Here is a 27,973-nt window from a genome sequence, read left to right as displayed (position 1 = left end):
AAAAAAAGTCTATCTTTGAATATTTCCTTTTCAAAGCTGTTTACTCTTTACTTACTACTACTACTACTACTAATAAAAAATATAATAATAATAATAATAATAATAATGATAATAATAATATAGATTATTATTATTATAATTATGTGAACTGGTTCAAAAAGATCCGGTTACATCGAATGATTTGTTCACGAACCGTATATGACAAACTGCTTTGTTTTGAACTGTCTTACAACAGACACAGAAGAGAAGACAATGCTGAATAAAGTCATAGTTTTTGCTATTTTTGGACCAAAATGTATTTTCGATGCTTCAAAAAATTCTACCTGACCCTCTGATGTCACATGGACTACTTTGATGATGTTTTTCTTACCTTTCTGGACATGGACAGTAGACCGTACACACAGCTTCAATGGAGGGACAGAAAGCTCTCGGACTAAATCTAAAATATCTTAAACTGTGTTCTGAAGATAAATGGAGGTCTTACTGGTTTGGAATGACATGAGGGTGAGTTATTAATGAAATAATTTTCATTTTTGGGTGAACTATCCCTTTAAGTGGATCAGCCTGGTCTCCACGCACCAACCTTCAGCCAAATGCCAGAATCACATCTTCATTAGGAGAAAATAAAATCTACAGTGGAGTCTCGAGGGAGACGAACGTGAGCCTTACAGCGGCCTTCGTTTTGGGTTCTTAGCTGGGCTAATTTAGTCATTAACTGAGCTGACGGAGATAATAAGGCGACATAGATAAGAATTCGCTCTTGCGTCACCATTCTGATTTAGCTAGTATTTACCTCAGACTGGAAATTGCAAATAGTTTGCCGCCAATGTTGTGATTGTACAGTGGTTATCTATTAAACATCTGCGTGTTTGTCGCTGAAGGATCTGCCTTGTCTGAAAGGCACATGTTGCTGGGAACAGGACTGAAGGTGAGACTAGTGTAAGGAATACAAAAAGACAAATCGATAGCTGTTTGATTTGCACAGACCAGAGCTCTGATCACTGGCAAACAGCAGCGGTGCTCACTGCTCGGGCATTTTGCACAGTCAATAATGTAATTCAGCCAGTGGCAAGTCTGTGTTCTTTCTAACACACCTTTATCGACAGACAGACAGAGAAAGAGAGAGAGAGAGAGGGAGAAAAGAAAAAGGACAGAGGAACATTTGTTACTATTCTCTGCCACACTAGACCGTGAGATACAGGGTCAACGTGAATCTGATATCCTGTGTGTAGTTTTGGCTGTTCAAAAATGGAAGTCGGAACTATTTGATGCTAAGTTTTGTGCTTCTGTTTTTCTGTCAAAACATTTGTGGATGTAACCTGCTTTGTAGTTCGTGTGGTCCAACATGCTGTGCAGTGGAGCTGATGTGGGCAACTCCCTTTCCTCCCTGTAATGTCCTGAATTCTCTGTCATTATCCCTATATTATAAATAATAATTACTATTATTATTTCATATGCTATTTTATGCACACTTTAATTTGTTTATATTGGATAATAATAATAATAATAATAATAACAATAAAATATAGTGTGTGTGTGTGTTTAATTGTATAATGCAATTTCCTTTTTCACTTTTGCTGTCATCAATATTGTTGCTTAATTTTTGACTTGTGCTATATAAAATTAGTAAAATAGTAATAATAATAAAAATAATAATAATTTCAACAACATATAAAATATATCTATAGTATAAAAATATATGTTTATAACAATATAACATTTATTTACATTTACATTCATTCACTTAGCTGACGCTTTTATCCAAAGCGACTTACAATTGCCACATATGTCAGAGGTCGCACACCTCTGGAGCAACTAGGGGTTAAGTGTCTTGCTCAGGGTCACATTGGTGCTCAGGGACACATCCACTGCGCTAGCACCACCCCTGCATACATTATTATTATTATTCATTTTGTTTGTTATCTTGACAGTTTGTACTGTATGACACCTTGCCAACTCAGTTTGATTTATTTAAACTATTTTATTAAATAAATTATGTGAAAACCCAATGTTAAACTTATTAAATAGCGAACAGAACAGCACCTAATATATTTTATTTCATTTGATCAAGGTGCATTGAGATTTGTGTCTGGGTGTATTAAAATGGTTGCATTGGCAGTGGAATGAAGAAGCACAAGTTTGTCCACTTGTCCACTTGCCTGTCAATTTATGTATGTATGTATTGATTATTTAAGACAGAAGGTCATACAGATATATAAAAGAGCCTAGAAACTGTTTGAGCTGAAAACGTTGCTCGTGTTCTGTGTAAGTGGGTGTAGCTCTGAGAGATGCAGAGAGTGGGCAATGTGATCCGGTTTCCTCCTGAAGAATACAGCTCAGTATAGAAGTTCAAAATAAAAGGTTTGGTGAAGTGAAACCCTGACCTGTCTGCTCTCAGAGCGTCTCAAGTGTTACATCTGTGAGCGCACAGAGGGAGAAAGTCAGACAGATGTATTATTGATAAAAAATCCAAACTCTGTGACTTTGGAAATAGAAATTAATTTATATTTCATGGGCACAAGCATTTTAACGGGATATAGGCATCTGTGTCTGAGAGAGAGAGAGAGAGAGAGAGAGAGATTTTCTCATTTTAATCACAATTTTGCATCTGGTCTATGAGAATAAAAAAAATAAAAATAAAATGTTTATGTCTTTATGTCCTCACGACTTGTCTTTTTGACCTCCACCACAGGTGTTGTGTATTTAAGATATCTCAAAGGGATGATTCACCTAAAAAGAAAAAAAAATTCTGTCATAATTTACTTAACCTCAAATTATTCCAAACCTGTAAGTAATCTGTTTCATAGTATAACATTTACATATATATATATATATATATATATATATATATATATATATATATATATATATATATATATATATATATATATATATATGTGTGTGTGTGTGTGGTTAAACCAAAAATATAAAATATGCAGTGGCCATTGATTTCATATATATATATATATATATATATGAAATCAATGGCCACGGCATCTTTTTGGTTTAACCACATATTTTATGTTCAGTAGAAGAAAGAAATGAATACAGGTTTGGAACAACTTGAGGGTGGTAAATTATGACATAATTTTTATTTCAGAGTGAATTATCCCTTTAAGATCCTTGTGTTCTGATCTATTCCATTGTGCTTTTACTGAGTAGATTACCTCGGAAAATCTTTCTAATTTGTAAACTATGTATTTTAAATTCATTTTTACCTCATTAGTGGCTGAACACTGTTTTTTTTTCCTAGGCATAGAAAACTCATTAACATTATTTTTGAATAAATAAAAACAATGTGTGGCTGGCATAAATGTTAAGTCCCCGAGGAGGTTAACACACAATATCACTCAGAGGATGCCACAATTGCAAAACAATTGGCATCTACCTGTGAACCATTAAAATAACATTCATTTTCTTGATGAAATCCCACGGTTAGATGATTATTATTCAAGATATGAATCGTAAAGGTAGCTGTGAAAATGAAAAAGAAAGCATTCCAGAGGCAGAGATAAAGTAAACAAACACGTACAGCATGAGAGATTCAACTCCCAGTGGGCTTTGTTGGTTCAATTATCAAGAACTGGAAGCACTATCAAATAACCCGGACAAGGTCGTCCTTCAGAATAGAGAGGCCAACAATCACAGTTCAGTAGCTGAGATTAAAAACTCTAATATATCAAGAGCTTTTCATAACACCTGTCTGCAAGGGAAATACAACTGTTATATCTGAACTATTATAATTAGTGTACCCCAAACTTTAAAAAGGTGGTGTGTGTGTGTGTGTGTGTGTGTGTGTGTGTGTGTGTGTGTGTGTTTGTGTGTGTGTGTGTGTGTGTGTGTGTGCGTGTGTTTGTGTGTGTGTGTGCTCTTGTTTTTGTGACATATCAGGACACATCTCTGTATAATGACATGGGTATGACACAGGTATTACAAGGAGAGGGTGACTTATGAGGACATAACCCATGTCCTCATTTTTCAAAACGCTTATAAATCATACAGATTTAGATTTTTTTTGAGAAAGTAAAAATGCAGAAAGTTTCCTGTGAGGGTTAGATTTAGGTGTAATTTTGGTGTAGGTCCATAGAAAATACAGTTTGTACAGTATAAAGACCTATGGGTTTTCCCGACTTTTCACTTTTCACAAAAACAAACGTGTGTGTGTGTGTACTACATTTCAAAAGTTTGGGATCCATAAAGGCCTGTTCACAACAAGGAACAGGCCTTTATGGCCTTTAACACCATTTGCATATAGTGTATTTATATATATATATATATATATATATATATATATATATATATATATATATGGGATGGGCAATAAATCGCATGCGATTGTCACGCGCATTTCGTCAATAAAAATCGCCATCACCTGCTTTCAAATGGAGCGGCATTTAATAGACAGAACCATAGTTCACTGAAAAGCTATGCAATATAACTTTGATTATCGAAGGCAATTCATCTGCGATAATGAACGTGATATTGCGTAGCTTGTCAGTGAACTATGGTTCTGTTTGAAAGCAGGTGATGGCGATTTAGCGGTAATCAGGGATCCGGCTTTATTGAAGAAATGCGCGTGACAATCACATGCAATATATCACCCGTCCCTAATATATATGCAAACAGTTGTTTGTTTGCATAATATGCATGTATGGATATACACATTTCTGCAGTGTTATTTCTCCTGGACTGGTGACATATGCATGTGAGTATTTTATGGTGTGAGGATTTATGGATATGAGTGACAATGCTCCAGTTCAGCGCTTAATGCTCTTAATGGAGATAATGGCACTCCATGCAGAGAGACACCAGCAAGGAGGAAGCGAGAGGTTTGTCCTCTTCGCCCCCTTGCTGAGTTAAAACACTCTAATCTCACATTAATTCCTGCAATTACACACCCATCATAACAATAGAGCTTAACCAGGCCTGCTTCAGCACAATATGTTATCCTTCCACTGTACTTAAAGTAAACCATGCTCTGTGATGCGAACACTCAACCATATTGAAAGGTACTCAGAAACATATGTGACTACATCACATTTGTAGAATGAACATGGATGAAAGGCCTGTCATTCATCCATTGTGCTACCACATGGTTGTTTTGCTAGATATGTGCCACTTAATATTAATATTAAACAATAGTTTGCTGAAAATGTATTCACCATCCAAGGTGTAGATGAGTTTGTTTCTTCATCAGAACAGATTTGGAAAAAATTTGCATAACACCAGTTGCTCACAAATGGATCCTCTGCAGTGAATGGGTGCCGTCATCGAAATTCATCTGCATATTTGTTTAGAACTGTTCTGGACTGTTTTTAATTTGCAAGCATATTTCTCTCCTGATTCAGATGAGACAACTTTTTCACTGGAAAAAGCAATATTATTGTGAGGACTCCATCATTAATTATTTATGGATTGTGATGATTTTAACAGCTGTCTGAACTCTTATTCTGACGGCACCCATCCACTGCAAAGGATCCATTGGTGTGCAAGTAATGCAAAATTTCTCCAAAATGTCCTTCTTTTTTTTCACATAATGACCAGTCATTGATCACCCAGTGTTAACAGGTTTCTTATGTCATATGTCACGCATTTGTAAAACTCTTCACAGCAGCAGTGCTGTACGACAGAGAATCATTAGGTTACATCTCCTTCTTCCCTCTGATGTCCCCAGGGCTGAATCTGAGCTGCTGTCTGCTGATTTACTGCTCAGATACGCTGATTGTTTATTATGCTAACAAAGAGACAATTTGGCTGTTAATCAAAAGCTTACATTTGTCTAATAGAACGAGGAGCAATTATGTATATTATCTGAAACTGCCTCTTAGTCTTTCTTTGACCGAGCTGTGATTTTTATTTTTTCTATTTACCAAGCTTCTCTCTCTCTGCCTCACTCCGCTCATCTTCTCGGTGTGAGGTATGAAGCGGTCCAGCGTGACACTGCAGCTAATCCATGTTTAATCATCTTTCACATGATTTATTTCTGACTCCATCATGCAGGGTGCCGGCCTGTGAACTCAACCCTGTGATGATGGGTTAAAGAAGACCCATCACACATATCCGACTGTTGCTTTCGAAACAGATACTGTGTTTCAAACCGTGTAGCGCACGCACGGCAGAGAGGGAGAGGGAGCGACTCGAGCTGTGTGTGCTAATGTGCGTGTGTGCGAAGCGCATGTAAGACAGAGAGCATCCTGATTGGCCTGTTTCTGCAAATCAACCAATCAATTGTCAGTGTGGGCGGGCTTTTATCTCTACTCCCGAACAAAATTTAGCAGTTATGTCTATCTAGAAACAGGAGCACCATGGCAGAGGGAGAGTGCCACAAAACAAAAAAAGTATAAGACACATTTTACGGCAGACTACACAAATGTGTACCCCTGTCTTATAGGTGTCAAACATAATGACAGTCTTGCTCAAGCATTGCCCATGGCGGGTTATATGATTGCAAAAGGCATGTTGAGGTGAGTTGACAGGTTTAATTTCATCTGCATATTATTCAGGCTAGTTGCCAAGGCTACATGAAAACAACAAACTCCTTTGACCTGTTTAAAGTTGCAATGGTAAATAAATAAAAGCAGTTTACATAAATTGTATAAGCAGATATAAATAGTAAAAGTAATCTACATATTTAAACATAATTAACGAATAATTACATAGGCCTATAGCTTATAGAAATTATATTTTATGCTTTTATATCTGTTAGGGACCACAACATGTTAGGGAGGCTAAGCACAGGGAAGGCTGCTCTAATATATCTCCGTTCTCCCACTCTTCCCATTCAGCAAAGTCTCACTGAGAAGGTGACTACAGCTGAGATGTATTTCCTTCTTGGGGGGGGTACCTCCCTGAAATGACTTTTTGCAGGTTGGGATGTCTGTCAACATGATGTAGTTTCTAGACTAAATGTGAATGTGCATTAATTTACCCCACTCACAAAAAAAAAAAGATTTAGTATTTATCAAAATGATTTAAAACAGTGAAATGCAAATTCAGAATATGACGCAAACCTGCAATAATTAAATATATTAAATAACACAAATGTATCTTATTCCATTTTATTAACTAATGTCTTTGCTGCTGACCTTTGATGATCCAGTTCAACCATACTAATAATTAATAATCAAAAATGACAAAAATGAACAATTGTGCTTCATTGTTTTTATTTATTTATTTATTTATTTATTTTATTATTGCTGAAGAGTGTTGAACCTTCTGCTGAGTTCTACTGTACAAACGCAAATTTACTTTTCCTATAGCCTATATTTTAAAAGTAATTTCCCCATCACTGTGTATGTGTGTGTGTGTGTGTGTGTGTACACACACCAGCAATGGACTGTCTGGAACTATGTAAACAATTATTTAATACATATAAGTCAATAAAGACATAAATGAGTAATTGTACAGCATATCTATGATTATTTATTTATTTAATTTTTTTTTATTAATGGACTAAAATTAGCTCCTCCCAGAAAATAGGAATCAACCAAGAAAATCAACCTCCTAACAAGAGCAACCTCTAGCCTCTTTTTTTGAGGATATGAAGAGATCTGAAGACGTGACTTATGAACTTATTAGCCAGATATTAAAACCCTTTTGTAGTGCTGTTATTTTCTTGCCATTAAGTTACTGTACTAAGACAAGGCAAAGTACGTTGAGATGTTAATGGTCTAGTTCTAGTTAAGCTAATGAACATGTAAAGTGCTCTCCTGGAACACTGCCAATGAACAAATTAAAATGATTCCTTGCCCTGCTGCTCATATAGTGACTTTTTATGAGATGTTAAAACTGCCAAAATGAACCGTATCTAAAAACAGGACAAAAAAAGATAAATTGCTGCAATGTAATTAGCGTGTCAGAAAATTCCTCAAAAGACACTGACTATATATTCACAAAACAACAATCTGTTGTTTCGAGTTGTGGCTTATGCTCTTTGTTTTGTTTACCACACACCTTTGACTCACATCCAGTGTAAACCACACAAGTATGCTTTTGTGCGAGAAGTGAAATGTGGTTTGGTTGAAAGTGAGAGCTAATGGTTTCTGCTTTGGTCACAAATTTTATTTCCTTCACTTGATCAAACGAAGAGGCCAAGAAGTGAAACACGAGGCTAAAATCAGCAATTGCTGGTCCTGTCAGATCTATGTGTTCAGCAGTGACCAGATCTAGCCTGGCATGTTGGGACGGCTGTAAAAGTGCTTATGCAATCATCTATAAGGGTAGGCAAAAGATAAGTGGTTCTTTGTCTCTAAGAATTTTTTTTTTTTTTTTATCAGTAGGTGGCTTGCAAGAGGATGCTGGGAAGTCATTTTCCACAGCGTGCTCTTGGTTTATCTCAGTGTGAAGGCAGATAGAGCAGTATGATTTTCAAGGCAAACGACAGCTTTCTTTCTTTTGCCTTTTTCTGATTTAAATGCAATGCATAAGGACCTTTTTATACACCTAGAAGTCTGTTTTTTTTTATTCAACAGAGGGGAAAAAATTAAAATGCACAATGATAATATTAATAAAAGAAATGAAAGGGGGACGAAAATGAACTAATTTGATGTAGGTTTTTTCTAATTTTCTCATATATATATATATATATATATATATATATATATATATATATATATTCCAGAAGTACTGTAAACATTGGGCTGTTCTAAATACAAAGTCTACAATGTTTGTTGTTTTATCAGGAGAAACATGACAGATGCTGTAGTGTTTGTGGTCGGCTTAAAAAGATGGATAAAAGACTTTAAAAAGACTCAGACTGTGTGTTTGTGAAAGTTAAATAACGATGACATCCCATGAATCAAATTCATGTTGCTGATTGGCTGAGACTAGAGTGTTTGATGACATGCTGGATTTGTAAGTGCACTGTACCATGTGGTGTTTTTTTTCTTTCTTTTTTTTCTGATGTTGATTCTGGCGTTCTCCTCAGAACATTTATAATGGATAAATAGAGTAACTTGGTTATGAAGAGAAAATCACATTTGCAGGAGCCTCTGTTGTACCAAAACACGTTTGAAGTCATGTTTGAATTAAGGTTTGCTTCAATGTAACATACATCAAGGCAACATCAGAATAAGAATATTTCAAATTGACAAATTCTATTTGGAGTTCACATGCTTTTCTTTCCGTCCTACATACTTCTTCACTATACAATAGAAATTATTGCAGTATTTTCATCCTTACCAGCTTCCTTCCTTTCTACACACTTCTGGAATATGACATAGAAATAATAATTTCCTTCCGCCTTTATTTACTTTTTTCTCTCTCTGTCTTTCTTAACTGTACAGCATTTCTACAGCAAAAATGATTGTTTTTCAAATTAAAATTGTCCTTCCTTAGTTGTTTGTACAACACATTAGCAATGGTTCTTTCCATCCTTCTTTTCATGTTTAATTTTTCTTTCTATCTGTCTTTCTTTTTTTCACTAATATTTTATTTTTCTCCACTGTATCACATCCCTCTGAAGTAGTGTTAGTTATCCTTGGCAGACAGTCAGTGATTTCATGCTTAATAAGAACAGTCATCAGAGTAGAATAAGAAAACAGCAAACCATGCACAATTATTTTAAAGGAAACCAAACATCTTCCACAAAAATGTTTTACTTGGGAATCCAGACGTCCTTTCCAGCAGCACGGAGAGAGAAATGCAGCCAGACATATTCAGAGAGGTTCCAGAAAGAATAGAAAAACAGCCCAGCGCTGACAAGCTGTTTTGGTTTAGCAGTGATCGCCTGTTTATCTGGGATCCTTTAGAAAATCCCTTCTTGTCTCTATTCAGCCATAATGTTGATGTCTAACATGTGAATGCTGTCGGCTACCAAAATGACTGTGTTGTGAGGAGACATAAAGATTTTTCCTTGATGCATCCTAGCCTACCGCTTCAAAAAAAGGTCAGATGAAGCTGTTATTCATCTGTAATGCTCACAGAGCTTTTTGCTACATTAGATCTCGCAGTTGATTCCTCCTGTCCATGTAGCTTTATTTCAGAATTACGCCCCATCGACGTCGCTCATCCTGCACCCCGCCACGGCATACTTGTACTTCTGTTTCATAAGCTGAAATGTGATAGGTCATCTGTCAAGAGATGTAGCTCAGCCTTGATAAGACCTTTTTTCAGAGAATAATGTTCAGAGGCGAGAACTGTGCTATATTTCATCTAAAACCACATTAAATTGCATTTTGATAATAATGTTATCGTTTTAATGCATGCAGTTTTGTGAACTTATATTGAGAGGCGAAATGGAATATTTGTACTTTAAAAATTAATTTGTAACAGCAGGACTGTTTTTCCTTATAGACTACCAGTCAAAGGTTGATACATGTATATAACAATTTTACTGACCTGAGTTACTCTATGTTGAGGTAACAAAAAGCTTATTGACTAGTTGCGCATCAGCTTTCATTTTAGCTTATTTATATTATTTTAATTGAAATTGAGAAAGCAGAGGCAAACAAGGTCAGCTAATTTATAACTTAAGCCAATATCCTCTTCATTTTAATTCTGGATATTTATACAAGCTCATGTAGATGACTTCTGCTCTCAGTGGGAGAGGGACCGTCCTGCCCCACCATTCTCAGTCTAGAAGACATCAAAGGGATGGAAGTTGTAGTGCATCAAGGGACTGAGGAGACCAAGCTGTGAATTTGTGATTAAAGCAAGGTAAATGAGTCCATTAGAAGCAGAATAGCCCTGGAGATATGACAGGAGTAAATCATTGTGGCTAATTTCCTTCCCTCAAGGACAGATCAGAGAAAGAAAGAGGGAGAGACAGAAAGGGAGAGAAATAGCTGGTTGAGAAAATGATGGAGCTGAAGGCCTTTTTTTCTGAAAGGAAAGAGAAAGCATCGCCATTCTGGCATTTGGTATTTCATAAACTCATTTAGATCTGGCAGTTTTCAGACATCTCTGGTCTGTGGCTTTGTCCTATAGTGTCAGCGTAATTAATCAGAGCAGGAACATTATGAAGGCATTAACGTGGTCACAAGCCTCTCAGAAAGTCACAGATAACGTTTGCATACAGGAACCCCCAGCCGAGATCGGCTTTACCTGCCAGCACTGGCATATTGGTGCAGGTGCCATGTGGCCCGAATGTCCACATTCATTCCTTTTTGACATATGTAAACCCTCAGCTCATGGAAAAAAGTACATGGTGGTATCAAAGGATGGAGCACCGTCAGAGTAAATGCTCCATGTGTCCCAGCGGTGGGTGAACCTGGCATTGGCCCCAACAAATAGGTCTCCTCTGCCCTGTCCGTCTGTTCCCCTGGAACCTGTCCTCACTGACTATGTGTGGTGTTGAGTCTGGGAACATGTTCACAAACATGCATATATGACCACACACAAGTGTATTCTTTATTAATAAGAAAAAAATAAATGAATACAATAGTTTAATCATTGAATTCCATACATATTCAAATGTTTTGGGGCAGTAAGGTGTTTTAATGTTTTTGAAAGAAGTGTTTATTATTATAGATATATTTATTTGGTCAAAAATACAGAAATATTGTGATATATATATATTAAATAACTGCTTTCTATTTTAATATATTTTCAAATGTAAAATATTCCTGTGATGGCAAAGCTGAATTTACAGCATCGTTACTCCAGTCTTCAGTCACATGCTCCTGCAGAAATCATTCTAATAAGCTGTGATTTCTGTGGAAACTGTGATTTATTTATTTATTTTTGTAGCATTGCAAAAGTTATCTACTGTCTCTTTTTTTTTTTTTTTTTTTTTTTTTTTTTTTAAAGCTTCCATTCAATACTCTACTATTTATTCATTTATTTATTTATTTATTTATTTCAGTAACTATTTTATCATCTCAAAATTATGAAAAAAAAAACCTTAATAAATGAAAAAGTTTAAAATAAACAGATTTCCAGTATAGTCTCAGACCTTTACATCCCAGGGTATTCACCCTCACCTCACCCTCACCAAACTTTTTTCACTGTTGAAACACCAATGAACTGGGTGCTGATCTAAACTGGCAGTAAAACGTTTTCTGAAGTAGAAACTACAGAAATATACTTGCCCAGTCTACAAATTCATGTAAAAACAATATCTAAAACATGAACTTTGAGTTTCTCCTGCTCTGCTCTTCTTACATCAGCCTGCATTGTGATTAGATAGTTGAAGATCATCCCGAGTAACTGCTTGTTTAGTTTAACACTATTGCTCTTATGTTACTGTGGATTTATCCACAGCGTCTGAGGCATCGTCTCCTCACATCTCGTGGAAATATTGATTTGATTTCTACTAATGTGGCATGTCTTGCTCTATGTAGCCTGAAAAGTAATATCCTCTTCCCGACCCAGCTCAGCGCGCAGCACTAATAAAATACAGAGATGAGATGCCCTTAATAGAAAAGTAGCACCTAAGTCAATACAATTATGCAGAGCATGTTTGATGTTTCCCCAAAAGCTATCAAAGCTGATGAAAGTGTGCTTGTGTTGAATGCGATTTAGATACTGAAAACACAACATAAATCTGAATCCCCTTTTTTCAACCCTTCTAATCTTTTAATAAATAAAGACATTTTGTCTGCTCGCTAGTCCGTTTGTTTGTCGTTCAGTAACTTTTATGTAATTCCCCATTTCCAATGTTTTTTACAAAACCCATTATGTTTCTGTTACACATGGAAAGATAGTGGAAAGAAGTAAATCAATTATGCGGCTCAACACTTCGGCTTTAGCTAAACAATTGTTTTATCATGATAAGAAGAGAACATCACTCTGGTGCTTTGATGTAAACAATTGGTTTGTTGATGGTTGGCAGCTTAGACGTTTTGATGAATCATTTTTATGTGGGATTTATTATCAGTATGGGGAATGTGGGCTCATCATAAATACAGTCTGGCCCATTAATTTTTGTAATAACTGCGGAAGGTGTATTTATCAGATTCTGGAAGTGCAGGTACAACCACACTGTTAAGAAAATGTCACTTTTTGTGACCAGGATGCATGACCAAAACATCCCTCTTCTGATATAGTGCAATGACATTCAAACAGTTCAGACATATCTGGAGGGTGTTTTTTTTTTTTGCTTGTTTTTCCTGAGCATTTTTTCTTTCCTGAGCATCTGGGCTGCAAGTTTTTGTTTTGTATAGTTTTTTTCTTGAATATCTGTTATTTTCTATACAAATGGGTGCTTATTTAACTCCATATATTATGTCTCTCTTTATTAATTTAAATTTGTTTACTAGTATAAAACGTTGTGTCATGATATAATATTTTGTGGTTGAACCCTTTTGTCTTTTGTGTGTCATATGATTTTAAAGGACAAATCGCCCACTTCCTATAAAGCTAGGACATTAAAGCAATGAAATGAAGTGGAAATGATGGTTCTAGTTATCTTGCAATTGTATGTAAGCTTAATTAGTGCTATTATCATAACTCATTTTGGTAGTATGTGGTTGTATCCTCAGCATTGGGAAATGTGAACAATGACATTGCTGCTTAATTATTGTTATGCAGGGTCATTTAGAGATATTACATAACTGTGCGTTTAAAGCAGTCGTTCAGCTGAAACGCCTCTGATTGCCCCCAAAAAAAAAAAAAAATAGAGGGGGTTACAAACATGGAAATCGCAAATTTGTTATCATTTATAAACTTGCAATTAAGTAATTGTCACATTCCAGATAATTCCATTCTCCTTACAGCTTCAAGAGTCATTATTTATTTCTGAATAACTAAATTGCGGTGCATATTTGTGTATCGTTGATTCCCAAAAAATCTTTGAAAGTGTATTTGAAAAGTTTGCTTATGCTGTTATGAATACAGCAGTTTGCATAGCAGAACTGTCTTTGTATTCATATGATGCACCATAACATCAATGAGACACCACATCTAGCACTCAGACAGGAACTACAGATGATCCACTTTGATTTTTCACAGCAGCTTATAGAATATGCAGTTAACCATTTCGTCATCAACCTCTATTCCAGCAGCCCTATTCCATTATATATAATGAGATATTATTAAAACTGCTGATATATTCATAGCGTTTTCGCCGAAATGCAATAGTGTTGTGCACTCAGCAGCTGTGATGGATCTCCAGCCTCAAAGGTCACCCAATGCCCCGCTGCGCCTCCATGCAGTGGTCAGCAGGTGCTGTGTTCTGTGGGACTGAGCCTCACTCTGTCTCGCTCAGTGTTCCTGGACTCCAGCGGACCCCATTTGGCGGCGGTTCTACGGTTTTGCATCGACTGTGGTGCCAGCTCATGGTGGGAAACGGGCAGTTTAGCCTCACCCCCTCGGAATGACTGCTGATCTTGATGAAATGTCTGGTGCCAGCCAACATCGGCGGGTGCCGCTGCCAACCCAATGTAATGGCTCTGCCAATAGGAATGATGGGGAGCCAGGGATATAAGAGAAAGGAAATGTTGGAGATAATTTGTGTGGATGAAAGGAACAGCGATTGATATGGCTTGATTTCCCCCACTGTGTTAAGGGAAGTTCAAAGGTTAATCAGGTCACTTTTGAAACCTCAACTATATGGTTACTTGTATTTTATTATTCGCATTTAGCATCGTTTTAATCCCTGCTGGCCATGACACTTTCCAAAAAAGGGACTGTGACCCCGTGTGAGGAATGGAGTACGTGTTCATTTTTTAATTACTTGCCTCTGTAGGCTTGATCTTTGTGAGCTGTGTAATTCTGAAGACCACCTGTTGGGCATTGTGAGCCATTTCCTCAGTGTATGATCGCTTTGAGAGTTCACAGGAAATGGAATTAGTGTCTGAAAATGGCAGCACAATCACAGAAATGAAGGGTCATTTCCTTTATTGTCTGCGTGTATGATTATATGGTTTGTGCTGGAAATAATATCAGTCAGGACTTTACACACTGCCAGTGTGCTGAACATTGCCTTTCATTTATGCAGGTTCAAACTTAACTTTTACCTTAAAAAATAAATAAATAAATAAATAAATAAATAAATAAATAAATATATATATATATATATATAATAAATTAACCAAATAGTGTACTGTGAAAAAAACAAGCTTGTTTCCATCCCAGCTAACATTGTGAGCAAAGAACACATTAAAAAGAGATTTTCCCAATTGCTTGTATTATTGATAAATATATAAATAACATTTTAAATTGTAATTTTATTTTACAATATTACAGCTTATCCATCTTTCTAACTTTACTGTATTTTTATTCAATATTGCTGCTTTAGTGAGCATAAAAGTCTTCATTCAAAAACAGCATTTTGATAGTGTGTAACATCTTTTTGCCAGCATAAATTGCTTCTTTTATTACTATTCTTATGCTTTTCTATTTATCTTATATATATATATATATATATATATATATATATATATATATATATATATATAGTACATTATATTTTACATTATATACTACATATTGTAAATATAATGTATACATTATATTTTACATTATATACTACATATTGTAAATATAATGTATATCACAATGCATTATGCATTATGAATGTGTAGTGAGAGTGCTAACATCTTTTTAGCAAGGTTTCTGGGACAGTGTGTTTACTTTAGTAACGTGAGCATAACTAATGACATTCATTCTAATAAGAGGGGTGTGTAGATCACCTTTGATTGTGAGTCTTGCAGAAAGAACCAGACAGAAATTCTGAGAGAAATTCAGCGCTTACAATGCAGCAAAGTATTCTGGGATGGAACGCGGAAAATAATAGGACTTCAGAGGGCTTCAGCGCCAGATGCAAGATAAAGCCAGATTGTCTGAATAACCTTATGGTGCTGTAAACCTAAAAAAAAGAGGGAAATAGATGTTTATTATGCATCATAGTGCACTCATCAGTGAGTTCTTGCTCTGTTCTTTAATCATGACTGTGGTAATTGCAGTGTCAGGGAACAGGGCCCTGTGTTTTGGGCTCAAGTGTTGCTGGACCAGGTGTCACTCAGAACTTTGGCAGAGATACTTTGTGGCAAGCAGTCCGGCTCTCTTCACCCTTATCCACCTGATTACTGACACCCTCATGCTCCCTCGATGGCTGTTGTCCTGGTATTGCCACTCCAAAGGCCACTCTTAGTCCTTTTTCATTTGCTTACGTTCCTCTCTGTCTCTCACAGACTACATGTGTGGTCAGATTTGTGTGTATAAGCAGCAAATCATAGAGACTTGTGGTTGTTTCTTTCTGTCTGTCTAACCCTTCATTTTATTGTTCGTTCCATCCATCTTATATTTATCTAGAAGATCTATTTATAGTTCTTCCTATCTCTCTTATGAGAAACCTAAAGTGGAAACATCATCCCAAACTCCCAGTGACTCACATTTTCTGCCACTGGTTTCAAAATTTAAATACAGCTAATTATATTTACAATAAACTAACCCTAACCCAAATAGACGTACATTGACTTCACCTCTGTTAATGAGCAAATTGAATTCAATTGGCAGTCTGCATAATCACAAGCGGTCAACCATTCATATTCACATGATTATTTCTCTCAACATCTGAACTCTTCTTTTGCAGTAAATATAATAAACTTAATTTTGTAAACATCAAATATATATATATATATATATATATATATATATATATATATATATATATATATATATATATATATATATATATCCATATATGCAGAATCACATTAAGCTTATTGTGAAAATAAATAAATAAGGCTGGTCAAGAGGAAATAATGTTCAATTTTATTCAAATTATGCATTCATTCCACCATGAATAATTAGCCACAGTCTTCCTGCAGTTGTGTGACAGTTTTCATCGCAGGAATGCTGACCACCTGAAGAAGTCCCTTTAATGGCTAATTAATTAGATTTAACGGTGATTGCATTTAATGGTGATATTCATTTAACTTTGATTGATTACTCAAAGTCTAATCACAGTCTCTCTCTTTCTCTCTCTCTCTCTCTCTCATGTACTGCTCGGCTGATCAGATATTCTCGCCATTTCAGGTAAGCACGGTTTCAAATCCTTTATTCTGCTGAAACGTCATCAGCATCATCTGCTGAGGCTGTTTTGTGTGTGTACTGGTTTTAAACTGTTTCACGAAAGCTGTGATGCTGTTTAGGGAAGGCAAGAAGTCAAGAGCTAATCTGACAATGCCTCAAATTAGAGGAAGTCAGCGATGTGAGCGATGGGTTTGTTGTTAGGGTAATTGGAATGTTCTAGTGATGAGTGTGGGCTTTTGCAAACCCACGACTGTGTGACGGCCAACACAGCCTTGAGATGAGATGGGAACGGATCATCCGGCATTCTGTTTAGACGTATCAGAGAATCAGCTAATGAGCCCGCTCAGAATACGAGACGATTATTTCCAGGGTCTGAATCCCATCGTCAGGGAGATTAATGTCGATATGAGCTTGTGCCACTTTTTAAAAATCAGTTTTTGTATTTTGAGAGCAAAAGTAATGTTAAGATGAATGAGTCTTGTGTGATGAACTGATGCATGTAGTAATTGAAGAACAAGGCTTGGTGGATGAGGCTCTGGGGAAGGAAGTGAGATTGTGCCGATGGTTTGGAGGAGGATGGAATTGTCCCAGCAGACCATCATATGACTAATAAACAGGCTTAGGTTATCATCCTGTCTTTTTCTGTCACTCTATCTCTGTTCCCTTTAAACCATTTTATTTCTTTATTTTTTATCTTAGCTGTACCATCACTATTTACGCTCTTAATATCTTCCTTATAAACTCTTCATGATGACAACAGTTCCTCCTTGGGACAAAGATAAAGTAATAAAAAATCATCAGCATGAAGGGATCTGGAGTAAAAAAAAAAAAAAAAATGTGCATTAGTATAGCCTGGGGTGATTCAAAATGTATTCTTTACAATGAATCCATGTAGCGGTCACCTGGGGCTATCTGAGTAGCTGCACCAATTAAATTAGGTAGCAGCAGAACTCCTGCACCCCCGACTGCATTTTGTTTACCAGCGATCCCCGCGGACACTCTCCGCTTTGCTCTGCTGTGTACAGTAATTGCATTTAGGACACTTTCGCCTTTTAGAATATTGTAGAGAATTAAAAAAAAACACATCTGAGAAGCCAGGCTCTTCAGTATTACAAGCATGGACTACATTACCCATGGGGCCTTGCTGCTAGGGAATAGTTTGCATGGCCGTCAAAAGGTCATGGCAGAAAGATCAAACAAAGAAGTTTCTAATTACATGGACGCTTGGATGTTCATGTCCACAGAGGGTTGAAATTTAAGAAATGAAATGTGCGATATGGTTTCATATCATTCTTAATTTAACCAAGGAGGCTTTTTAGCTCAAACAACACATTGAATTATACACATATTGAATTATACAGGAGTTGTTATGTTTATATTGTTTGTGGGAAGGTTATTAAAATGTTGTACCAATATTAGGTTACAGCACTCCTGCTGTTGACTATCTGAATCTTGTCCTTTCTTGACAGAATCTGCATTTTTATGCGAATGGGAATAGTCCTTTGCCTGGTAATCAACTACTCTAGTTGCTTCTGAATAAATTTTATCAGTGAAACCCAGTTTCCAAGCTAATCTCTTATAAGCAGTTATATTTAGTGACTCAAAATCACAGCATGACTGAACTGTTTTTGATTTGCTTAAATGAATCATTAATAAAAGCCTTTTGTTCAATAATTAAACATCACTTGTAAGAGTCATTTGTAAGAGTCACTTCACTGGTTGTGCTGAATATTTATTTTTCACTCAAAATAACCATTTGTAAGAGTCATTAGCTCAGGAATCAGACTTCACTGGTCAAGCTCTGTTGTTTTTTTTTTATTCACTAAAAGCTATCACTTATAAGAGTCATTCACCTGGGAATCAGACTCATTGCATGTTTATGATTCACTAAAAGGAACCACTCATAAGAGTTATTCACTTGGAAATTCGACTTCCTGCATGGTTTTGAGTTATTATAAAGAACACATTCATAAAAGTCATTGACGTGGGTGTCAGTATTCATGTATGTTTTTGATTCACTGAAAAGAAAATGCTGAAAAAGTCTTTAGCTTATGAATTAAACTTAACTTGTTTCTCTGAATATTTATGATTCACTAAAAGCAACTGCTCATGAGAGTAATTCAAATGGGAATCAGACCTCCTCAGTTTTTGATTCACTAAAAAGAATCACTCAAAAAAGTCAAACTTCACTAGTCATTCTTGTATGTTTCTGTTCACTATAAAGAACCATTCATGAATTTGCTGTACAGAACATCATTCGGTTCTACTATTTATTTATTTAAAACTGAATCAGTCCTTGATTCCCAACCCTAAATATAATTGCACATTGTGAAGAAGGTACTGTCCCCATGTCAAGCTGTTGGGGTTTGATGCTGTCCAACAGTTTTGTCAGACACTGTGTTGAGCATTCTGTGAAGATGATGTGATTACAGACTGCTTTTCTGTGATCTCACAAATGCTTAGCACTTCTAAAGACCCTCGGCTTCTGTCAGGATCAAGCACTTGGCCCATAAGAGGGACCACATAGATGGGTTCATTAAACTTAAAAAAAAAAAAACATATAAAAAATAAAAAGTGCCAGTAATGACATGTGGTTTGGAAGGGCAAAAACATATGGCAGTAGACAACATCCCATCTCTTCGCTGCCAGTCTGCGGTGACGCCCCACCTTCGCTCTCTTTGATGATGTCAGCCAATAGCGGTGGCAAATTGCCAGAGTGGCATTAGGTATGCTGGACAGGTGGCAAAGAGACAGAGAGGGACACTGGCATGACACCGTAATGAGAGGCATGCCAACTGTTTCCCCGTCTGCTGCCGGGCACGGCTCTCCGGACCGTTAAATCACAGAGTTGAGAGGTGCTTCCTGTTTCTCTCGCTCAGTCTGTCTCACACCCGTGCTGTCTCTCTCTTTCTCTCGACAACCTTTACATAGAATCCATTTATCTCTTCTCTCTCTGATGGAATAAAGTTTCTCCTCTTTGAGCAGCATATCCTGTTTTTTTTCTGTCCATGCACATTTCTTCCCTAGCAATTTCCGTGGCTGCTTGGTCTGAACTTGACAGTCATTGAATGACACAAAGTGACCTGGCCGTCTCAAATCATGAGGTGTTACACGGAATGATCTGGCAAGAGGATTTCCTGTTGTCAGGCTGTGATTTAGTTGTCACTAATTGTCAACATGGTCTGGAAAGGCCCTGAAAAACTGCCCTGGTGTTGCGCGGTTATTTTATCCTCCCGATAATTCTTCATTTGTCTCTTTATCTCGCCATCCTCATCTGTCTTAAACTGCACACTGCAGATTCTCTCAAATAAATACAGTGTGGCATCTTATCATAGCAGATAGGTATTTAATCAGGATGTAAATAGAGATAATTAGGGTGATTATGAGTCAGTATGATCGAGTCTAATTGTTTTTGATACACAGCTTCCTCTCCGTTCTCAATTGCAATTCATTACACTGGCGGCCGAAAGTTATTGAAACAGACTGGTGGAATGTGGCCTCGTCACAGCTAATAGTGGACGACGGCCATAATTAACCCAACAAACTCTGTCACCCTAGTCACAATCTCGTTCAAACAAAGCCGCTTCAGGGCATTTTAATGCGTGTTTGTATTTAACCCAGATTAGGTTGGAGAGTCATGCAATCACATTTGAATAAATGTCTCATTATCGCTAATGGTGTTGGCTTATGGTCACATGTTATTGTTGGAAATTGTTTCAGGTTAAGACGATTACACAGAATACCAGAGGAACGCACACGGTGATTGCTGCGACCATGTCAGGGCTCGACAATCACTTTTTTTTCAACCGCATAGATCAGGGGAGAAGTTTTCAGAGGCTGATGCAAAAATAGATAAATAAATTTACTTTTACAACATATTTTTGTTATTTTATTAAACATTTGTAGTACATAAAAAAATAACATATTTAAATTTTAGTGTTTCTGAAGCAAAGATTGTAAATGTTTTATTATTTATTTATTTATTTGAATAAAACTATATATATATATATATATATATATACTGTGTATATATATATATATATATATATATATATATATATATATATATAGCCTATATATATATATATATGTATATATATAATTTCTTTCTCGTTTCTGAAGCAAAGATTGTAAATGTTTCATTATTTATTTATTTATTTATTTGAATAAAACTATATATATATATATATAATTTTTTTTTTGGGGGCCGAGTGTCAATTAATTAAACTTATATTCTTGAGTGACGTTTAAAGGTTTTTTGTTTTGTTTTGTTTTTTTCGTCTGAACACCCATATTTCTGAACACTTCTCTTCTGAATGTCTCTCGGCTCAGGTACAGGACAACTACCCAATCATTGTAACAAAGTGAGAAATCAATAAAGGTTGCTGAAGGGCTGGAAAATGTTGTAAATCAATAAAGCAGAGAGGTGAGGGCCTCAGAAGGCATTTACATGGTCCCGAATACTCGCTGCCTAGCTTCTATTACCTTTATACTATAGACATTAAATGTGTGTCCACTGCATATTTCCCCAGTGGATTGACCAGATAAGTTTCAAATGGCTTTTATGAGCATGTTTTTCATCATGTGTCTCAGACATATGATGAGCGCACACACAACCTCCTGTGCCGGCAAAAACAAGAATGCTAACAGATAACCTTCTCTGGTGTCTGTGTGTTTTTGATGCATGCATGCAAGAAACCTGTTTTTAAAAATTTGGCTGAAACTGATTCTGATACATCTTAGTTCTTCTTTGTTTCTAGAACTTAATGCTCAAGACCTCAGAACAGACTTATAATGTGAGAAACATAGTATCACCTGCAGTTGCTATGAGACACTAGCCGCCTGTAGGCTGGTTAAGGGCCAAGTCAAATACAAAAGTGTCTTCTTTTTCATGTTCTTCATTCTAATGACCTTCAGAAATATCAATTATTATGTCTCCAACTGTCCCTGACTGTGTCGTCTGAACACTTGCCTCTTAAAAAGACCTCAGCTAAAGGAATTCAGGAGATGATATTTTTTTTTCAGGAGATTGTTTTGTTTTTGATTTAAACAACAGTTTCCCCAAAAATGAGAAGATCTAACTTCCAATTCCAAGTCAGGGGTATATATATATATATATATATATATATATATATATATATATATATATATATATATATATAATTTTTTTTTTTTTACACTTTTCCTTTATGCTGCTTAGCAGTTTTCCTTTATTTCTGCTTAAATCAAGCATTTACATTTATTTTTTATTCTTATTTTTGGGGTGGGGGGCTGGGAGGGGGGCATATGACTCTGAGCCCTGAAGTATATGTAATGATTTATTTGAAAATGTTCTTCTAAAAGATCCATTGAAAAACATGGACATATGACATGAAAAATCAGCCCATCCTAATGAATGAGTAAGAGTAAGAATCTTATTTGCCTTCGATACTATTGGGCTCTGCAAAACCAGACGATCTGAATATACAGATCAGAATTAGATGTTCAATGCTGCTTTCTGTGTGATATGATAATGTGTGAAAATTATTTATTCAATTCAATTCAATTCAAGTTTATTTGTATAGCGCTTTTTACAATACAAATCGTTACAAAGCAACTTTACAGAAAATTATGTTTCTACAATATTAAGTAGTAGCTAGTAGTTTGTGCACGTTTGACAGGATTTTAGAAAAATAAAAATAATAATAATACAAGACGTAGTCAGCTAGATGATGAACTATCAATATTATTAATTAATAGTAATTATATGATGCAGTCACACATGTAGCAATAATTGTTAGTTATGTTTGTTGATTCAAGGTTAGGATCATCTGGGGTCCTCTGAGGGTCAGCATCATCTCTTCTCAGGTGTTCTGGATCCAGACTGGAGCTTGTGTAAATCCTAGTTACCACGGGATGTAAATCCCGTGGCAAAACATAGAAACAAAATAGAGACATCATTAGCATAGCTGCTGATCCAACAAAGTAACATTAGTTTAACCCAAGCTAAAGAATAAAAATGCAGATGCAACTACACTCACAATTTAAGAGATACATTATTCGAATGCTTGGCGAAAGAGATGCGTTTTTAATCTAGATTTAAACACAGAGAGTGTGTCTGAACCCCGAACATTATCAGGAAGGCTATTCCAGAGTTTGGGAGCCAAATGTGAAAAAGCTCTACCTCCTTTAGTGGACTTTGCTATCCTAGGAACTACCAAAAGTCCAGCGTTTTGTGACCTTAGGGTGCGTGATGGGTTGTAGCGTGGTAGAAGGCTAGTTAGGTACGCAGGAGCTAAACCATTTAGGGCCTTATAGGTAAGTAATGATAATTTGTAACTGATACGGAACTTAATAGGTAGCCAGTGCAGAGACTGTAAAATTGGGGTAATATGATCATATTTTCCTGACCTGGTAAGGACTCTAGCTGCTGCATTTTGGACTACCTGTAGCTTGTTTATTGACGAAGCAGGACAACCACCAAGAAGTGCATTACAATAGTCCAGTCTAGAGGTCATGAAAGCATGAACTAGCTTTTCTGCATCAGAAACAGATAACATGTTTCGTAGCTTGGCAATGTTTCTAAGATGGAAGAATGCAGTTTTTGTAACATTGGAAATATGATTTTCAAAAGACAAATTGCTGTCCAATATAACACCCAGATTTCTGACTGTAGAGGAAGTAGCAGTACATCCGTCTAGTTGCAGATTGTAATCTACAAGATTCTGTGTGGTGTTTTTTGGTCCAATAATTAATATCTCTGTCTTATCCGAATTTAATTGGAGAAAATTATTTGTCATCCAATCTTTTACATTTTTAAAACACTCTGTTAGCTTAGATAATTGGGAAGTTTCATCTGGTCTCGTTGAGATATATAGCTGAGTATCATCAGCATAACAGTGGAAGCTAATTCCGTATTTTCTAATAATATTACCAAGGGGCAACATGTATATTGAAAATAGAAGGGGACCTAGGACGGATCCTTGTGGCACTCCATATTTTACTGATGATAAATGAGATGACACCCCATTTAAGTAAACAAAATGGTAGCGATCGGACAGGTAGGATCTAAACCATCTTAGAGCCTGCCCTTGAATACCTGTATAGTTTTGTAATCGATCTATGAGTATGTCATGATCTATGGTGTCGAACGCAGCACTAAGATCAAGTAAGACTAGAAATGAGATGCAGCCTTGATCTGACGCAAGAAGCAGGTCATTTGTAATGTTAACAAGTGCAGTTTCTGTGCTATGGTGGGGCCTAAAACCTGACTGAAATTCTTCATACAGATCATTTTTATGCAGGAAGGTGCTCAATTGAGCAGACACAACTTTTTCTAAAATTTTAGACATAAATGGAAGATTTGAAATAGGCCTATAATTTGCCAGTACACTAGGATCTAGTTTTGGTTTCTTAATAAGAGGCTTAATAACCGCCAGCTTGAATGGTTTTGGGACGTGACCTAAAGATAACGTTGAGTTAATGATATTGAGAAGCGGTTCTTCGGCTACAGGTAACAGCTCTTTTAGTAATTTAGTGGGTACAGGATCTAATAAACATGTTGTTGGTTTAGATACAGTGATAAGTTTTTTTATCTCTTCCTGTCCTATATTTGTAAAGCACTGCAGTTTATCTTTGGGTGCGATGGATGAAACTGAAGTGTTAGACGCTGTAGAATCTACATTCGCTATTGTATTTCTAATGTTATCTATTTTATCAGTGAAGAAATTCATAAAGTCATTACTATTTAACGTTGGTGGAATATTTGAATCAGGTGGCATCTGGTAATTTGTTAATTTAGCCACTGTGCTAAATAAAAACCTTGGATTGTTTTGGTTATTTTCAATGAGTTTGTGGATATGCTCTGCCCTAGCAGTTTTTAGAGCCTGTCTATAGCTGGACATACTGTTTTTCCATGCAATTTTAAAAACTTCCAGGTTAGTTTTTCTCTATTTGCGTTCAAGACTACGAGTTACTTTCTTGAGAGAGTGAGTATTACTGTTATACCACGGCACAGTACGTTTTTCTCTAACCTTTTTCAATTTGATGGGGGCAACAGCTTATAATGTATTAGAGAAAATAGTGCCCATGTTGTCAGTAATTTCGTCTAATTCATGTGTATTTTTGGGTACAAATAGCAGTTGAGATAGATCAGGCAGGTTATTTGCGAATCTGTCTTTGGTGGCTGGAACAAAAGTTCTGCCCAGACGGTAACGCTGAGACATATAGTTAATATCAGTTATACGCAGCATGCACGATACAAGGAAATGGTCTGTAATATCATCACTTTGGGTACAATATCTATAGCAGTAAGATCAATTCCATGCGATATAATTAGATCTAGTGTATGATTAAAACGATGAGTCAGCACTCAGGGGTGCTGTCATCTACCCATTTCCATCGGCCCTCCACATCTCTGTCAGTCAGACCAATCCAGACAAATACAAATAAACAATTACATAAATCTAAAAATAATAATAATAATTAAATACATAATTACATTGACATCACAAATGTTATTAACATTAAGAAAAACTAAATAAAGAATTACAGTAAATAAAAACAAAACTACATACACAAGAGTATCCAATACAAATTCAATATCATAGCATTTATATAAAAAAAAAAATCAAAATCAAGTTTCAAGTTTAACCATCCAATTACCTCGTGTTTATATACAGTAGAAATCGATAGAATAGTATGTATGTAAATTTAAAACTTTGGTCCCACATGGTTTAAATGTAGATTTTAATTCAGGTTTTCAATTTTTTTTTTTTTTTTTTATGATTGTTATAATATTGAATTTTGATTGGATTTACACTTTAGTATTTTGTTTTGTTTGCATTAACATGCTTTTTTTTAACTCTTATGTACGTTTTAATACTCTTGTTTTTGTTGGCGACCCACCGGTCTTGAGTCCCACGGGGGAGATGAAGGATATAAAACAGGAGCGTTGACAGTGAAGGACGAGAGAAGAACAGGCCTGGATTTTAGTTTTGTTTGTGAGCAGCAGTCGGCCGTGAGGGGCTGTCGTGCTGTTTTGTGTTTATTTGATTACTAAAGTTTGATTTAATTGTCCGCCGGTTCCCGCCTCCTTCTTCCCCGAATATTATGAAGTTTGTACAGTGTTACAGTGGTTCCGAAGCCCTGGAGAAGGAGGGACGCGCTGCTGAAGATCCCTCGTCGCTGTGGTGAATCCGCGGTGCCATAGAGCAGGCGAGGAAGTGTGCCACCATGGACGCTCGAGGCTGTGGGCTGGAGTGAGTTGCCGGGGACAGGCGAGCTCGCTGCCGGCCGCCCGTGATGTGGGGGGCGGCTGCCATCCGTGAGGGAGTGGAGGAGTCGCCGCCGTTCGCCAGAGAGCTGGAGCCTGCTGCCGTCCGCCTTGATTGGGAGGAGCAGGGAATGGGGGACTCCTGCCGGCTGCCCAAAACCGGAGGAGCCGTCGCCATCCACCGGGCGGCAGAGGAGTGTCGTGCCGTCCGCCCAGGGCCGTCCAGTGCCACCACCAGGCACCGCGGAGGAGATCACCCAACTGGTGGAGGGCCGAGCGGCAGCGTGTCTGGGAACCGGAATTTATTATTTTATTTTTTCTCCTCTCTCGTCTCTGTCGCTCCTCGTCCTTCCATCTCCTTTTCCCTTGCCTCGTCTGTCCTACCCCCAGGTTCCTGTAGGTCACCGTGAGCGTTGGGGGGGGGGGGCAGTAGAACGCAGTCTCGAAGGTACCCCCCCGGCCTGCGAGGGGCGATGGGGGTATGTGACGAGTGGGGCGGGGCAGAGAGCCGTGGGAACGGGGCGAAGCCGGTGGAGTGATTGAGAAATGAGCGACACCTGCTCGACCCACCGGTCTCGAGTCACATGGAGGAGGTGGAATGATATAAAACCGGAGCAACGACAGTGAAGGGCAAGAGAGGACCAGGCCTGGATTTTAGTTTTGTTTGTCCGCGGCAGTCGGCCGTGAGGGGCTGTCGCGCTGTTTTGTGTTTATTTGATTATTAAAGTTTGATTTGATTGTCCGCCGGCTTCCACCTCCTTCTTCCCCAAGATTATGAAGTTTGTACAGTGTTACAATAAGAAATGTTTGTTTCGCTGAAACGTCATTAACTAATAAAAGATGCTTAAATGCAGGTTAACGGGAACTCTCTAATTCCTTTGTTAGCATTAGCAAAGGCTGTAAAAAAAGAAAGAGCATACCATTTTTACATTGCTTCTTGGTCCTCGTGCATACAGTGATGAGTTCTTGTCTTTTTTATGGTCCAGGAAATAAAAATTGGGTAAAGTAATAATAGTCAAGGTCAGTTTCATTTGTTTTGTCTATAGCCTCATGCTAACACCAATCTGCATATAGTCTACTCTGCCCATTGTATTATTATATTCTCTCATCCCCCAGCCCTATTTACAAGTGATCATTCTAATTTATATTATTTTATAATTTATTACAGGCTTTTAACTCATGACAAATGATATCATCTTAAAAGGTGAAATGTTGACTAAAAAAAAAGTTTCAAACTGCGATCATCTTGTGAGCTCGAAGTTAACCAGGAAAAAAAGCTGTTGCTTCCTGAGACAAAAGTTTTCAGCTCATGTTGGTGTAAATGATTAGTAACACATTTCAAAACTTTGTATTTCAGTATATTTGAAAGAGGGCACATTTAAGAAAAATATTTGACTTGCTTCGCTAAAAAGACTTTATAAAAAAGGGAAACTATTAAGTGGTTTCTGTCAATATCTGTCACTATGATGTCTCTTAGTGTGATGTGTCTGTGGAAATAAACTTGGAACATTCCCCAAATTACTCTGTCCTCAAACAAAGTAAACAAATTGTTCTCTTTCTGTTTATCCCCTATGTCTCAGTAATAGTTTTGTTAATATAGCAGAAATATTCTCAGATATATAATAAAATATGGTAAAACAAAATAATATTTTGTTCTGTTTGGTTATCTTCAGATTGATTTCACTGCTTTGATTTCTTGTACCTTTAAGGCTCAGCTACAGTGGTTAATTTCAATTACTCAATATTGACTTCATATTTCGATTGTAAAGTTTAGATGTAACACACACACACACACTCATGTTT

The 27,973-nt window shown here is 36.7% G+C and overlaps 1 protein-coding gene across 3 annotated transcripts in view; it reads left to right on the top strand.

The window, feature by feature from the left end:
- cadm2a (cell adhesion molecule 2a) overlaps window positions 1-27,973 on the top strand; it is a 470,143-nt gene that overhangs the window by 191,220 nt on the left and 250,950 nt on the right. For all 3 annotated transcript variants that reach the window (XM_059544344.1, XM_059544343.1, XM_059544345.1), the window contains exon 2: window positions 16,903-16,920. In XM_059544344.1, the coding sequence (XP_059400327.1) occupies window positions 16,903-16,920 (18 nt within the window). The remainder of the gene's footprint in view (window positions 1-16,902; window positions 16,921-27,973) is intronic.

The sequence above is a fragment of the Carassius carassius genome, chromosome 49 (assembly GCF_963082965.1).
Source record: "Carassius carassius chromosome 49, fCarCar2.1, whole genome shotgun sequence".
In the NCBI taxonomy this organism is placed as follows: domain Eukaryota; kingdom Metazoa; phylum Chordata; class Actinopteri; order Cypriniformes; family Cyprinidae; genus Carassius; species Carassius carassius.
This window is presented reverse-complemented; position numbering and strand designations above follow the sequence as displayed.